General features: G+C 35.6%; 1 protein-coding gene across 2 annotated transcripts in view; it reads left to right on the plus strand.

The window, feature by feature from the left end:
* The window catches only part of PRKG1 (protein kinase cGMP-dependent 1), a 1397311-nt gene that overhangs the window by 502541 nt on the left and 877932 nt on the right, over positions 1-16838 (plus strand). For both annotated transcript variants that reach the window (XM_003409256.4, XM_003409255.4), the window contains exon 3: positions 14593-14706. In XM_003409256.4, coding sequence (XP_003409304.1) covers positions 14593-14706 — 114 coding nt within the window. The remainder of the gene's footprint in view (positions 1-14592; positions 14707-16838) is intronic.

Consider the following 16838-nt stretch of genomic DNA (forward strand, 5'->3'; position numbering starts at 1 on the left):
AATACTCTAATATGTTATATACCAAAGTTTTCTTACAATATTATTTAGGTGTATTTTACATTTAAACAGTCTAGTGTGGAAACACAGCATTAGTTTAACATCTCCTTCATAATCTTTGCAACTTAAAATACCATATATTTTTCTTTGTGTCTGTTGATAAGTGTTACCCTGTCCTGAGGCAGAAGCCCAAATTCCCTTCATTTACTGCTGTAGGGTGTGGATGTGGTAGGAGAGAGTTTATCAAAGAAACCAGTCCCTCAAATGAAAACACCTACTCTGTTCTTAGTGTGAATCAGCAGATGAACTAAAATCTGGAAAAACTCAGAAAGAAATAATAGACTTTCATATCATTTACAGGTGGCTGAGTTGAAAAAAGATAAATGATTTAGGACATTTTTATATAAGAACAAATTATTCATGAATGGTCCTGGGTCATTAGGAATAATATTTTTTCTATAGCAATTGAGTTCTTAAATTAATCCTTTGCTGCCCAAGACTAGGTAGAATGTCATATCCCTTTAAATATTTAAAAAAGTATTGGGTGTCTTCATAAAAAATCCTCAGTAATATGGTAGAAGGATGATTTAACATAATGTATTAACAGCCAGTTTTTTTTTAATTGAAGATATAAAATTTTTTATCCAAGATAAAGCTTATATTTTTATAACTTCCATTTAAACACTGTATCTAGGTTATGCTCTCTTTTTTTTATTAATTTGTGCTGATAGATTCAAACACTCCCCTTGTCCATCCTGTAACCAAAGACATAATAACAAAATACCTGTCTAATGTGAGAAGTAGGCAACATGGCCATAGAACCATTTGAAGTTCGGTGACAAATGATGAGAAGGAATCTGTGATGTTGGACTTCTAACGACTATTCCAATCAATTAGAGTAACTTGTTGTTGTCTAATCTACTTTGTCTTCTCTTTTCAAATAAGTCCAGAATTATCAAATATTCATTAACACCATGATAAGATTCTATGCAAAAGAAATGCAAAGAAAGCATTACTCTAAATAAATTTCAGTTTACTAAGAGGGAACAAATACAAGGGGGTGTATATGAACAAATCCAAAGACAGCCTGAACTAATAAAGAGCTGTAGTCATATAAATCTTTAAATTTAAATGGCAGAGTTTATGGAGGATTAGAAGGAATGAGATTCCTGGACCGACCTAAGGGCGACTTTATGTAGAAGTGATTTGTCGGTAGTGTTTAGAAGGAAGGCAGGTACTTGGATGAGTGAAAGGAAGGGCCACCTTGTCTTTTCTTTTTGTGTTTTTTTTTTTTTTTTTAATTGTTGGCCTATTATTGTGGCACAAATATAGAAATCTAAGAGAATGGCAAATACGATGAAGAAATAGTTTATTTTGTGTAGAATATTAGATGTCTTTTCAGCTAGCCAAGGATCCCTGGTGGTACAGTGGTTAAAGCACCGAAAGGTCCGTGATTTAAAGATGTGACAGTCTGCTTCTGTAAAGATTACAGTCTTAGAAACCCTATGGGGCAGTCCTACCCTGTTCTATAGGGTCACTATGAGTCAGAATTGACCTGAACATAACAGGCTTATGGGTAAGCAGCTAGCCAGGTATTCTTAATCTTTTTTGTGCCAGGGGCCCCTCTGAAAGACTGAATCCTATGAATATCATTGCAGAATATTTTGAGGTACATAAAATAAACTATATTGGGTTATCAAGGAAATTACATCAAAAATCAATAGCTAAAATGATGAAAACAAATTGTGATTCAGTAATAGATGTGTATTTTTATTTAACACATGAAATAAGAAGATAGGACGGTGGGTCTAGTAATTACCATTAATTTGAAGAAGTCATGAGCATAAACATTATTTGAAGATACCTGAGACAACTGTAATATAATGAGAAAATGCTAATTTCAACTACAGATTGGTAAAAATAAAGATGCAGTTGTTTTTCATATCCAAGTTCATAGAACCCTGGATTCTATTAGGTTAAGAACCTCTGAGCTATACCATGAAGTTTGAATAAGAGAATGACAGAGGATGAGGATTCAGACTAAGGTTAAGTAAGGGAAGATCTCAGCTTGTGGGAAGGCTGGACACACTTGCTATGAATTTGAATGTGACTCCAGAGAAACTAGTGTAAATTTCTTAGCAGGGGAATATATTATATCTGAATAATATTTAAGGAATTTGATTCTGCTCTCTTTGTTCTATAGTTTGGTGACAGAGAATCCAAGAAAGAACCTGTGTCAATGTTGTAAACAAGGGCTTAGGGTAGAGTTTTGGTTAAGGAAATAAATATAAGTAAGTGGATTAAATATGCTGACAGTAAGATGTATTTGTAGTCATTGATGGCATGACTGAGTTCAAGGTAATATGGTGTCCTCACTTATAGTGGAATTGGGGACGGGTGGGCAGTAATTAAGGAAGGAAAATGTGGCCGTACATGGTGAAAAATATTGGCGTAATTGTCCTAAAGAGATGGAGGCCTGGTGGCACAGTGGTTAAGTGATTGGGTGCCAACCAAATGGTCAGTGGCTTGAACCCACCAATTGCTCCCTATGAGAAAGATTTGGCAGTCTGCCCTCCGAAAGATCACAGTCTTGAAAACCCTATGGGACATTTCTACTCTGTCCTGTAAGGTCAATTGGAGTTGGAATTGAGTCGATGGCAATGGGTTTGGTTTTTGGTTTTAGTCATAAAGTGGAGAAAAGCTATTGGAGGAAGAATGAGAGACCAAATCACCCCTGATTCTTCAATGCTCTTGTGAAGGATATTGTGATACCATTAATGGCATTATTGGCTAATCTTATAATTGAGCAATTCCTATGCACCATGTTCTAAGCCCTCTTTTTTTAAAGAACTTTATTGAGATTTACTTCGTATACTGTACGGTTCACTCATTGAAAATGTACAATTCAGTGGCTTTTTTTTTTTTTAGTGTATTCAAAGGGTTGTGCATCCATCACCACACCAATTTTAGAATATACCCCAAAAAGAAGCCCCACATCACTGAGCTGTCACATCCCAATTCCTCTATCCTTTTCAGTCCTAGGCCACCACGATTCTGATTTCTGTTTCTGTAGGGTTGCCTATCCTGCACAATTCATATAAGCTGAATCATACACTACCTGCTCCTTTATGACTGGCTTCTTTCACTTAGTATGTTTTCAGAGTTTATCCGTGCTATGACATGTGTCGATACTTAGTTCCTTTTTATACCTAAATAAGATTCCATTGTATAGGTAGTAACTTTCAAACCAAGTTCTCTTACTTCTACCCTGCCCCAGATCATTTGTACAACTACTTTTGAGAGAATAAGTTCAAAAGCCTTCTTTTTCATTCTTTCATAGCTGTTTGAAGCACTTTGCAGAGTACATGGTTATTCTTTGCTTGGGTTTGATTTTTCTCTGTCCCTTCTCTGCTTTAAAAAAAAATGAAGGTAGATAAGTGCTTCTTGTATACTCTGGAGAATACTAACCTTGTATAAAGGTAATGTGTGTGTGTGTGTATGTGTAATTTTCTTCCATTTCTATATAGACATCATTATAAGTGTAGATACTTTCAGCTGTCAAATAAAAAATCTCATGGGGGCAAATGTATTGTGCTACTGGGTGAAATAAGTTGTAATATAAATATATTTTCAATGCATGCAGTAGGGGAGTTGGCATTTTTAGTTATAGTTGTTTTTCTTTCTCTGCACTATAAAAAAAAGGCAATATAATGAAAATGAAATCCTAAGGCTTTTATACAAGCATGATCACAGTAGTGGTCATTTTTACTAACATTCTAATTTATTTACCAAGGAATATTTATTAGCCCCCTTCAGTTTGCAAACAGACACCATAGGAATTAAGTGATTGCCCTTAAATTAGCTTACTATACACTAATATTTGTAGAAAGCTTCATCCCATATCAAACTCCTTCACTTAAATTTCACATATTAACCCTGTGAAGCAGGTAGTTATTATTTCCATCTCCACATGTGGAATCTGAGTGCCAAATATCCGCTGTATCCAAGAGCATTGAGAACCGGAATATCACCTAAAACTTCTGATCTCAAAACATTTCCTTTTTCTTCCTCATCAAAGCCATTAAGAATATAAATGAAAGGTGTCAAATGGGCTTGGAAAAAGGAGCCCTAAGCTCTGACCGAAGCAACATTACCTGTTGACAAAATTCAGGTTTCTAATAGCTTTGGAATTTAAGTAAAATTGGATTAAGTACCCATCTGACATCCTGTGAAGGCCACTGTCCTCCCCTAAGATAGCTGCAAGTTCCTGAGTTCCTAGTTTCTCATAATTACATAATTTAATAATTATTCTATGATCTCTTGCTCTCTGCCTCTCTGTTTTTTGACATAGCCAAACAATGGATCTTCCTCAAGCTTTGACCTTTCCCCAAATCTTCACAAAACAAATTAGTGTGACGCTGACTTGATGTCTGGAGAGAGGACTAGGATGCTGACTTGGGCAGCAAATCACTAAATATTATACGTTAGGCATTCCTTTACTGGAAGTCCTCTGGTCTTTTCAACATGAGGCTTTCTCTATGGTCTCTGTCTCTGTAACATCTAGCTTCCTGCCTTCATACGCAGAGCACATTCACAATTTCTGTCTCCTTATGAGCCATGACCTTCTTCCTTACATTGCCTAAGAAGATGTTTCTCTACTAAAAGGAAATTTCCTCTAAACGTTACTCTTAAAACTATATGCTTTTTGTCTTGCTGCATGTGTTATCTAATTACCATAACCTTATGAAAGAAGATACTACTATCCCAAATCTATAGCAGTGTAATTGAGGCATAGAGAGTTGACTAACTTACCCCAAATCCTGTAGCCGATCAATGGTGTAGCCAGGATATAAAATGAAGGGTATGTCTGGAAAAAGGCTGCCTTCTAACATCAGTAGGACACTTTTATAAGGCTTGCTTCACAATCTTCTTTATGATTATTGTTATTTTATTTTTATTGTGCTTTAAATGAAAGTTTACAAATCAAGTCAGTCTCATAAAAACATTTATATATACCTTGCTATGTACTCCTAGTTGCTTTCCCCCTAATGAGACAGCACATTCTTTCCCTCCACCCTGTATTCCCCATGTCCATTCAGCCAGCTTCTGTGCATCTCTGCCTTCTCATCTCCCCTCCACACAGGAGCTGCCCACATAGTCTCATGTGTCTGTTTGAGCCAAGAAGCTCACTCCTCACCAGTATCATTGTCTATCCCATAGTCCAGTCCAATCTCTGTCTGGAGAGTTGGCTTTGGGAATGGTTCCAGTCTTGGGCTAACAGAAGGTCTGGGGACCATGACCTCCAGGGTCCTTCTAGTCTCAATCAGACCATTAAGTCTGGTCTTTTTATGAGAATTTGAGGTCTGTATCCCACTGCTCTCCTGTTTCGTCAGGGATTCTCTGTTGTGTTCCCTGTCAGGGCAGTCATCAGTTGTAGCTGGGCACCATCTAGTTCTTCTGGTCTCAGGCTGGTGTAGCCTCTGATTTATGTGGCCCTTTCTGTCTCTTGGGCTCATAATTACCTTGTGTCTTTGTTGTTCTCCTTCTTTGCTCCAGGTGGGTTGAGACCAATTGATGCATCTTAGATGGTCACTTGCTAGGGTTTAAGACCCCAGATGCCACCTGTGGCCCCCAGACCCCAACCCCTGCTACTCTGGCCTTCGAAGTATTCAGTTTATTCAGGAAACTTCTTTGGTTTTGGTTTAGTCCAGTTGTGCTTACCTCTCCTGTGTTCACAATCTTCTTTAATCTCTACTATTTCTGGTGATATCTGCTGGGGGAAATATTCAGTAGATTTTTAGCTTTTCTATTCAATCCAGTGGCAACATAGTTTACTTAAATATTGCAATCTAGTGTTAACCTTTTATTTTGCTTGTAATTTGCATCTGGTGGAGGTTAAAATGACAAATAGGGCAAATCAAAATTTTCTCTTTAAATGTACTTGCATAGATTCACTTTCCGTTAGAGTTTCTTAACTTTTGGCATTTGGAACTGAATAATGGTTTGTCATGGGGGACTGTCCTGTGCATTGTAGGATGTTTAGCAGTTTTATTGGTTTCTACCCACTTTTTTTTTTTTTACCCACTAGATGCTAGTAGAATCTCCCAGTTGTGATAAGCAAAAATGTCTCTAGACATTGCCAAATGTCCTGAAGAGGGCAAAATTGTCCCCAGTTGAGAACCACCACTTAACTTCATAAATTCTCCCAAGTTTGTATTGAAACATAACCAAACCAAAGATCACATAAATGACTGCTCACAAATCTTACTGTGATAGTAATGCTCTTGCCGTACAGAAATAGTCCCTCATTATTGAGGATACTCAGAGGTGCTCATGTATTATAGCATGCATTATGCATGGCTGGAGTTAAGCTTAATAAATTTGACTTAAAGAAGACAATTACATTTTCTGTTCAACTTTCGTTTATTTAAGGAATTAGTCTATTTCCTTTTCCTCTCCTATATGTGTATGTCTCTTCTCTGGTCTATCATTAAAAAATAATTTAATTAAAAAAATTAAAAAATTAGTTTTCCTTATTTTTGGCAACTGAAATCAGTCCGTAAACATTTATCTAGAGCTTTTTGTATACTTCAAAATGATAGGGTTATAATGGGTAGAAAAATGATAGATTCATGATGGTGGGGAAGGACATTTCAGAATCAGAAATCCTTTTAGAATCCTGTTTATTGTCAGAGAGTTGACCCATCTCCAACAGGTTTAGTATGTTCTCTTTTCCTAAAATATCTCGAAGGACAGAAGTGTGACTTGTTCCAGATTTTCATTGTGACATTTCAAATGATTCTATATATCCAGCTTGCTTAAATTTCAGTCTATTTGCTCATATAAGTTTTAGGTGAATATGTATATATGCCCTGTTGTTGTTAGCTGCCATCCAGTTAACTCTGACTCCTGTAAGGACCTTATGTATAACAATGAAATGTTGCCTACCCTGAATCATCGTCATGGTCATAGGTGTGTTCCAGTCCATTGTTTCAGCCACTGTGTCATTCCGTCTCACTGACGGCCTCCCTTGCCTCAACTGACACTACGCTTTACCTACCACAGTGTTCTTTTCTAGTGATCGGTCTTTCCTGATTTCAGGCATGTACAAAGTAAGCAAGGTGAAGTCTCATTACCCTTGCTTCTAAGGAGCATTCTGTTTGTATTTCTTCTAAGACTTATTTGTTCCTTCTTCTCTCACAATATATTCAGTATTCCTCATTCATACCACAATTTGAATGCCTCAGTTCTTTTTCTGTCTTCCTTTTTCATTGTCCACCTTTTGCACATATGTGGGGCAATTGAAAAAGACCATGGCTTGGATAAGATGCACTTTAGTCATCAAAGTGACATATTTTTTTTTTTTAATTTGAAGAGGTATTTTGCAGCAGAATTGCCCGATGTAACATGCTGTTTGATTTCTTGACTGTTTATAAATGTTAAAAAAAAAAAAAAATGTAGTTCAGATTTGATGTGCATGTTAACTTAACTTGTTTACTTTTTTTTTAAGAAATGAAATTTTTAGTTGTGGAAGTTCATTAAAGTTTTTTATCCTCTCATTACTAGGGATATCTGTGATGATTTTTAGCTATACTCAGTATGTATTATGATCTGTTATAATTGGTATGCTGAAAAATTGTATCAGTTGTACTTATAGCAGTCACTACTAGGGAAATCGAATTCGCCTAACTTAATTGGAGAAAAAATAAAGGTCTTCATTCATGTAGCTTCAACCTCAACTAACCTCTTACACCTCAGATCCTGTTTTGTTCCATTTGGATAATTAGTACTTTTGTGCTCCCTGTAAGAATTATTGCTATGCTGATATCAAAGAAAAGTGACTTCTTTGAGGGAAGCTTGCTCCTAACTCAAAGTAGTATAAGTAGTTGATGGTTATAGAAACTGTGATAACACAAATAATTTTGGAATATATATCTCTAATGAGGAGCTAATAAGCAAAATACATCCCAATCAGAAATGGTTAAATTTATGTATGTTAAAATAAACTTTGGAAGGAATATGTAGTTTTAAAAATATATGCTTATTTCTTATAGGCTTTTTTATTCAGTGCCAAGAATGATTTTCAGTCATCAAGATTAACCTTGTGAAGGTTAACACATTATCTAAGGGGTAGGAGTTTAGATCCAGAGAGACTATATTAGGATTTAAAAGCAATCTTAAACAGACAACTGATAAAGTGATGACAAACTGCCATTCTTTAATTCAGCAACAAACTTGTGTCTCACAGCAGGGTTGTCCTTTTCCTTCTTCTGCTGGTTTAAGGAAGACTTACATAAATGATCAACAAGAAGCACAGGTTTAAGGGGGACATCTAAGAATATATTCTGTCCCTGGGGTTATGTGGCTTGCTTGCCCCCTCTAGTTAACCCTATGGCAGCCTCATGAATTTGTACTTCTTCCCCCAGATGACAGCACTCCCTCAGGCTAAAATGACCCTGCAAAGCAAGTCTGGATAGTTCTTTTAAGTTTTTTATCCACTCATTACTAGGGATATCTGTGATCATTTTAGTTATACTCAGTATATATTATAATCTATTATAATTTGGTATACTGAAAAATTGCACCAATTGTACTTATTTTATATATATCCCAAAACCCACTGCTGTCGTGCGTGTGTGTGTGTGTGTATTAGTATCCCTAAACCATAAAGAAGGCAAATCCGTATATGAACCTCCTCTCCTAAAGGGTAATACTTTCATGCTAGTAACAACACAGCTCAGCCACCAGAGCATTGAGCATTTTTGTTGAATCTAGCAACTACACAAGCCCTTTATGAGAGAACATGTATGCTAAAATCTATAGTTTCTAACCTACAAAGTCATGAAACCATAGTCAAACAGATTAGAGCAGAACTGGAAGGGGAAAGGACAGGAGGTCTTATCTAGAAGACACCTGTCTGCCTTTACTGGCCAATTAAGTTGTCTTGAATGTTCCAACCAAGACTGTTGAAACTAAGCACAGAATGTTTGTAATGAGGTTATTGCCAGCCATTCTATTTCAGCTTGCCACTAATAAGTCTCTAAGCTGATTCGCCTTATTGTGAAAGCCTTTATGGCACAAAATCACAGGTTAATAAAAATCCATAAGGATAAGCAAAGCTAAGAGATTTTGTGTCTCCTTTTAAACTCAATTTCTTCCTTTATGTATAGGCCTATTGATTCTTAGACATGACAGACAAAATACAGGTGCTTTATAATGGATCCCTTAACTCTCAGTATCTTACAAAGGTAGTACATGTATTTGGTCCCAAAAAGCTGAGGGTAAAATGATTGTTACTCAGTGTGGCAATCAAGATTTAGAACTTAAGAGTCAGCCTGTTCTAGACCATAGACATATAGTACCCGTAGTAGAATAAAAAATTCATTCAGTTATTCAAATGGGTGATAAAGGAACTAAATGAAACTATAAATAACCATTAAGGCTTATCTTATCCAACTGTGTGTATATCCTTCCTCATGCAAACAACTTTAGCATTATTAGCAAAATTCAAATTAAAACCATCTGGATGTTTGGTTTGTTTTTTCTTCCTGGTGGAGATGATAGCAAGGGGCCATAGTGAAAATAGTATAGATATTACACTTTTTAAAAAGGCAAAAATGAATGAAGGGAGCAAAAGCATAATATATGAACTAACCACATTTGGGTTATGATTAATTCTCCCGATAACAGTCCTAATAGCCTCCAGTAACCATGGGGACTAGTTAAGGAGAATAAAAGAAAAAGTCTGGAAATTTACTGTGATGTTCTGAAAGTATCTTTTTACTACTCTTAAAAAAAATTTCTTGATTTGAAATCTAACGTATTTGAAGATGAAATTAAGTTGAAGAATTAAAACAAACATGAATAAATGCTAATGAATCACTTCTAGTTCTTTAAAGAAATAAAAATTACATTAATAATGATGACCTGAAGTAAATTGATTAAAACTACATTCCTAAAAAAAAAAAAAAAAAAATTTTTTTTTTTTTAAGAAATTATATAAAATCTGCCAGGCTAGGCTGTTCCTACGTTTGGCGTAGCCCTGGCAAAAGTATGCTGTATATGCAGCCTATCTGACCTTTTTTTCTATTCATTCCATGCCTGCATCCCTTCCCCCAGGCTACCACCACCAAAATCACCACACAGTTATGTGCCATCAAGTCATTCTGACTCATAGCAACCCTGTATGATAGAGTAGAACTGCCCCATCGGGTCTCAGAGGCATATTTTAATTTTTATGTAGTAGATTCACTTTAAAACAAATCTCAGATGTAGCCACAGAGTGAAAAAGAAGTAAAAAGGACAGTTTAGGGAAGGATAAGAACAGGTAGGGTAATGGCCAGGCCTATCTGCTTTATGACTGGGCAACTGGGTGTATACCGTGAACCCGTCTTCTTCTTAGCTTTCTTAAGTGAACCACACAGCCTGTACTTGGAAATAATTTGTAAAAATGTTTCATCAATTTTAATTTTTTTCCAAGGGTGGTGTGTGGACTAATGAATGACCCTAAACAAGGTTACATTTCAAAGCAATAGCTCACTTTCCTGGGCTATTGTAAAATTGGGATATCTCTAAATGTCTCTGAAGGAACTCTTATTAATGCAATGTGTTTACCTAACTTTCTTTGTAATGCCCAATCTATCCTGCTTTCCTGAATCACTCACTGCCCATCCACACAACAGGTATGAGAGGAATAAGTGATCAAATTAGTACTCAGAATAGAGATTTATAAACACTGTGTTTCTGTTTACCTTTTAGGTCTCTGTTCATTAAAAAAAAAAGAAAAGGTATATATATAGTGTTTTCTGGATCGTTCTGATGTGCTTTATGCTATCATGTTCCTCACTTCCTTAACTGTTACGAATATATTGAATCTCCACGGCTTAACATACCCTGGAAAAGATGTTGTAAATCCAAACTGCTATTTCTCAAATATATTCTGTGTTTAGGCAAGTCCCCCCCACACCCCGCCCCGGCTATTCTAATTAATATGGAATACAACCTGCTGTTGCCAGCATTAATTATTTATGTATATAATTATTTATACCCACCTTTTCAAAAATGAATTAAGACATGAAAAAATGAGGCAAATATAAAATAATTTCAGGAAGATGGGTTGCAACTAGAAGTGACATTAGTGATTAGTATACAAATTTGAAACTCCAGATTCTTACATAATTCGTAGAGGTTGGCTGCAAATCTGACTGTAAGCCTTCTGAAGTCATACGAGAAAAAGAAATACGATCAGTAACAAGATTAATCGTTCATAAATTAAAACAGGTGAATATTAAATGAGTGTGATTTTCCAGTAAGGAAGTGGCAGCAGGCCCAAGTAGGGTAGTGGTGGAGGTAGTGGGGGCATTTACAACTTCTCAGAGAGGGGCATATCTAAATTTTATAAATTGGATGTGCTGGCAGTTTTTATTTCTCTGGACCTCAGAGCTATGAGTTCAAGTTCTAATGCATTTAGCGTGAAGGTGGGTTCCTTTTGAAATGCTTGAAGCTCAGAAGACCTGAGTTAGAACCTGATTGATGTGTAGGTTGAGCATTCTATTAGATGATGCTTCCTGGGTGTGTTACTTTTGTAAACTTTTGCTTTTTTCTCCTTTATGTCTGTGAGAAATAAATTATGGCTTTCCTGTGTGATAGTTAGGGAGCCCTGATGGGTTTGTTCTGGTTTTTCTTTGTTATATTTGGAAAACCAGAGTTTCCCCATGTAACCTAATGAAAAGGCCCCAGCAATAAATTATCTACCTTGTTCCCAGTGGGATACTGTCATGCCACAGATCAGTGGCACCAAAGTGACAGTCACCCCATTGGCAGAGTATACTGCAAGATCATATCCCTCAAAATCCATATTACTAACCAAAATTTAAACACACTTAGTTAAGTGTGCATTCTAATACTGAAAACACGTGTCATCGAAAAAAACCCAAAGGGTTAATGTCACTGAAAAAAACCTATAGCTCTTGAGTGGATTCTGACTCATGGAGACTCCATGTGGTACGGAATAGAAATGTTTCATAGGAGTTTCTTGGCTGTAATTTTTATGGAAGCAGATCACTAGGCCTTTAGTCCATAAGGCTGGAGCTGTAAGTCAAGACAGTTTTATAATGCATTGGAAGTTTGTTGCTATGTAATTCTTGGGAACTCCCATCACGAGAATATAGTAGCTGAAAAAACAAAACAAAACAAAAAATGCATTAGGTGTGGTTGGCCAGACATAGCCACGTATGGAAGAGTACAAATACATTGTATTTTGCCGGGTAGACAGGTGTGATTTCTTAAGACGCTGTTTTCTTCTTTGGTGCTTTTGATCTGATCTCAAAAGTTTTCTCCCTAAACACCCAGAAAGAGAGAGAGAGAGAATCTTAGAGCTACTTCTTTCTTCATTTTCAGAAACAAAACCTATGATCCAATTTGGATGTTGGTTGGTTTCTATAGTAGATGATAGAATATTGTGGTTCATTTAAATATAATAAATTCTGTCTCTGTATAAATGATAAAAAGGCATGTTATGAAAATAATACCAATAAGCTAGACTTTCTTGAGCATTTGCTATGTGCCAGCCACTGTGCTAAACAGTGTATCTCTTTTATCTCATTTAATTATAACAGCCACCAATGAGGTAAATGCTTTTATTTTATCCATTTTACAAATGTAGAAGCTGAGGCATAGAGAAGTTAAACAACTTTCCCCAGGTCAAAAGACTAGTGAGGAATGGAAAAGAGAACCAAAATTCAACTCGCAATCTGACTTCAGACAGTTTATAGATTTCTTAACCACCATGCTATATTCTGAACCTGTCTATCATTCTTGAGTGGCAGATGAAATGTTCAGGGCAATAGTCTTTCCAGTGAAAGAAAGGGGAAAGTGCCATGGGGAATGCCTGAAGCTTATGAAAAGATGGATTTACTGGACTAGTTTTGATGTACCTCTCAAGAGGAAGAGTTTTCTTTCTTGGAGTCAAGAAGTTAGGCATGAGAGAGCTAGAATATCTGAGTGGCTATACCTGCATAAGAAAGTACTTCCAAACCTTCTAAATTGTTGGACTAGTTCATTCCTGTCACATAGATGTAGGTATACATACGCAGTTCAAGAGTAGTCAGTAGATTCTGTGTGGACTTTTTATCCTAATTACTGCAGACTTCTATCTCTGATAACACCATTTAGATGGAATGGTTTTTAGGGCAGAACATTGTCCCCTGAAGTGTGGATCATGCACCACTGGTATGGAACTTTAATAAAATTAATATTTAAGATTTTATCTCAATAGGTGTTTGAAAAAAAATAATTAGCACATCAAACCTGTGATTTTTACAATCATTGTTGCTTAGAGTAAAACTCTGTTGATTAAAAAAAGAAAGGAATGGATTTAAAGTCAACACTCCAAAATGTTAAATATTACAGGAAGTACACAGATAAGGAGCTGTTGTGAAGTCAATGCATGAAGGCCTGACATTTGGAAAACACTTGTTTGGCATTAGTGCCCTTTAATTACTAGCTAATTCCTTTGCCAAGCATTAGGCTTTTCTTCTGCAGGCGGTGGATAAGAAACTTGGAGGAATAAGAGGAGGATTAAGTCTAGAATAGATTGTGTTGATTTTTATTTCCCTCCTCCCACGACCCTCCATTGTGTTAGGTGATAGAATTTTTAATCTCCTTAGCTATGACTTTTTAAAAAAATACATTTTTCTCATTTTCCCCATGAATACTGTTTTCCATACTTGAAGCCAATATGCATCCGGTGTATGGTGTTTCCTTTCCTTTTTCTTCCTTTAGCATTTTATTTTCTAAACCCTTTTTGGAATATAAATGGTCAAACCCTGGCAGCATAGTGGTTACAAGCTACGGCTGCTACCCAAAATGTTGGCAGTTCGAATCCACCAGTTGCTCCTTGGAAGCCCTATAGGGCAGTTCTACTCTGTCCTATAGGGCCACTGTGAGTCAGAATCAATTTGATGGCAACGGGTTACCTGTAGTACCTCTTTCTTTTCCCTCAACTCTTGTAGTTTGTTCCTGTTACAGTCAGTGTTGCAGGGCTGGGAAGAAGATAAATAGTCTTGCCCAAGTCAGATCTGATGTTTAAAAATGAAACAATACCATGAGCTTCAGTTAAATAATGCCCAAGGGTCAAAGTAATTTCCCTTTTCAAAATAGGTGCGTTACTCAAATGAGAATTTCCAAATATGAGATATGCTAGAGAAAAAATACTCAGTTTTTCTTTCAGATTCAAAATGATTTTAAAATTGGGATTACCATAGATTTCTACAACTGCACATATATTGGCTTTTTAGCATAGATTTCTACTTTTGTGCTTGGGATGATATCTGTCTCTATCTTTTTCTGATGCTTTTTACTTGTATCTCAAGGTAAATGTCATTAGTGATTAAGAAAGAATGTGTTTTTCTTTTTTAATTCATGCATTTTATAGCATTTCCCACATTGAATGTTGGTAAGAACTTTGTTTAAATTGGTAACTGCTTTGCATCTTTAAAAATGATTCTAGCATCCCTTATCTCACATTGAAAATGCAACAAATGAACTGGAGCATATGACAGAATTAAGATTTTGTGTTCTCCCCTCTCATTTTAGATGGGAAGGTTGAAGTTACAAAAGAAGGTGTGAAGCTGTGCACCATGGGTCCAGGAAAAGTGTTTGGGGAGTTGGCTATTCTTTACAACTGTACCCGGACAGCGACCGTCAAGAGTAAGACTTTTTATATATTTCAGTTACTTTCCATGTTCTTTATTCCTAGACCAGTGAAACGTTGATTAACTGACCCATGCCTGTTTTGGTTTTGTCTTTGTAATTTTATTAAACTACATTTTAATTTTTTGCCTTGTAATACAGTTGATGTATGCATTTTTCTACTAAAGTACACTCGTTAATAATTCTTTGTAACTTAAGTTTTATGAAAATTATTCTTTAAGCATAAGTTCTTATAAATTAGAATTTGCAAAGTGATATAATTTTATAAAATAAAATTAAATGGGAGCAAGATGTTTTTCTGCCTTTAAAGCCTCAGGATCATATTTAAGAAATTTTACTTATTTGTCTATTTTGGGTTTCATTTCCCATATTAATCCTACTTGTTCATTCAGTGGTTTAGAAAAATTGTAAGGAGAAATGTCCATCATCTCATTCAAAATTCATTGTGTGAGATATATCTTGAATTCTAAAACTGCATGGGAGTGTATTCTTGTCTTCAGCTGCTCATCAAGCTGTATATTATAGGATTTTTCCTTTTTACTGATTGAGCTTATTTTAAATCAGGGCAATAAAGCAGCTTGTTTGCCTAATTTTACATGTATGTGTATATATGATTTCTCTAGCAGCTTTTGTTGCTCAGAAGAAGCAGCTGCAAAAGATAGATTTTTTTTTTCCATTTTCCTTCTTCCTGAGTACGGTATGCGATGAATATGTAACAGCTGAATCCAAAAGCCAACAATGGAAAGTTCATCTTTTCTTTAGGCAGACATGGGTATATGTCTTGTTTGAAAAGTCCTTCTGACACATTGTTCTGTAGATTATTTCAATCACATTTTGCTTTAATTAGATTTTGTGGTTTAAAAAAATGCTATAAGCTTGTTGACAATTAAATTGTTTGTAAGAATTAGTTTTATGTATGACTGATGTTGGCCAGTAGGCACCAGGGCTTTGAATCAGTTCATTCTGGTTTGACCCCCTGCTGAGAATCTGCATTTCTACCCCAGATATGCTGAATCAGAATCTACATTTTAACAAAATTACCAGGTGATTCTTTTGTATAATAAATTTTGAGGACCACTAGGCAGTACTAGGCAGTGGTTCTTAAAATTTATTATACAAAATAATCACCTGAGGAACTTGTTAAAGTTTAAATTCTGATCCAGCACGTATATAGTACAAAAGCAAACTCTTAACAGGGGGTCAAACTGGAATGACGTGGTTTGAAGCTCTGATAGGTACAATGCCATTGACTATCTTCAATATATATTGGCTTTTTGTCTCAGAAGTATGGCATATTACTAACAACATGACATTGAAACACTTGGATTATAAAAAACTCAAGAGTGCATGGTCAGCTAGAAACTGTACTACATATCTTGTTAATAAATTTTCTTTTCATTCATTGAAATCACTGTTGCATCAATTGAAGTAGGATCCCTACTAGGATGGGTACGTTTTGGCATTTGATACTTGATCTCTGAAAACAGACTCTTTTGACTGATGAACACTATCATGTTTTTATTTAATGTGACCATTTAATTACTGACTTAAAGAAAAATGAAGCACAGTGAACCATAACAAGATCTACCACAACATTAACTCACTTAAAAAAGTGCCTTAACTGGGGGGGAAAAAAGTAGTTATGACTCTATTTAGTGAAAGAGATTTTACTTTCATGCCTCATTTCCATAAGAAATATATTCATTTTAGGGGAAAAAAAGGCCAAGATAGCACATTTCAGCCTGAAGGAATGTTGTATACTACTTATTTGATCTAATTGAAGCTACAAAATTTTCTAAGGTCAATATTGATAATAATATGGTATTTAATCTTTTGAAATGTTAAATTCTTCCTAAGGAAATATTTTAAATAAACTAAATAATCTATTTGAATCCTATGGCAAAGATTTTTTTGGGAAATGATTGCTTTATGGTTTTCATCTGTGCTAGCCTCTATTATACTCATATTTGGTATATTTAAATAGTCATATGCATCTGATCCAGCAACAGTGAATTGGGTATGTAAATTATAACCCTAAGTATTTTGGGAACAGAACATCCATCATCAAAAGAAACGAGTGATGAGGCATGTTATCTTTTAACACAGAATCAAAGAAGGCTCCCGTGTAT

This window comes from Loxodonta africana, chromosome 16 (assembly GCF_030014295.1).
Source record: "Loxodonta africana isolate mLoxAfr1 chromosome 16, mLoxAfr1.hap2, whole genome shotgun sequence".
Classification (NCBI taxonomy): domain Eukaryota; kingdom Metazoa; phylum Chordata; class Mammalia; order Proboscidea; family Elephantidae; genus Loxodonta; species Loxodonta africana.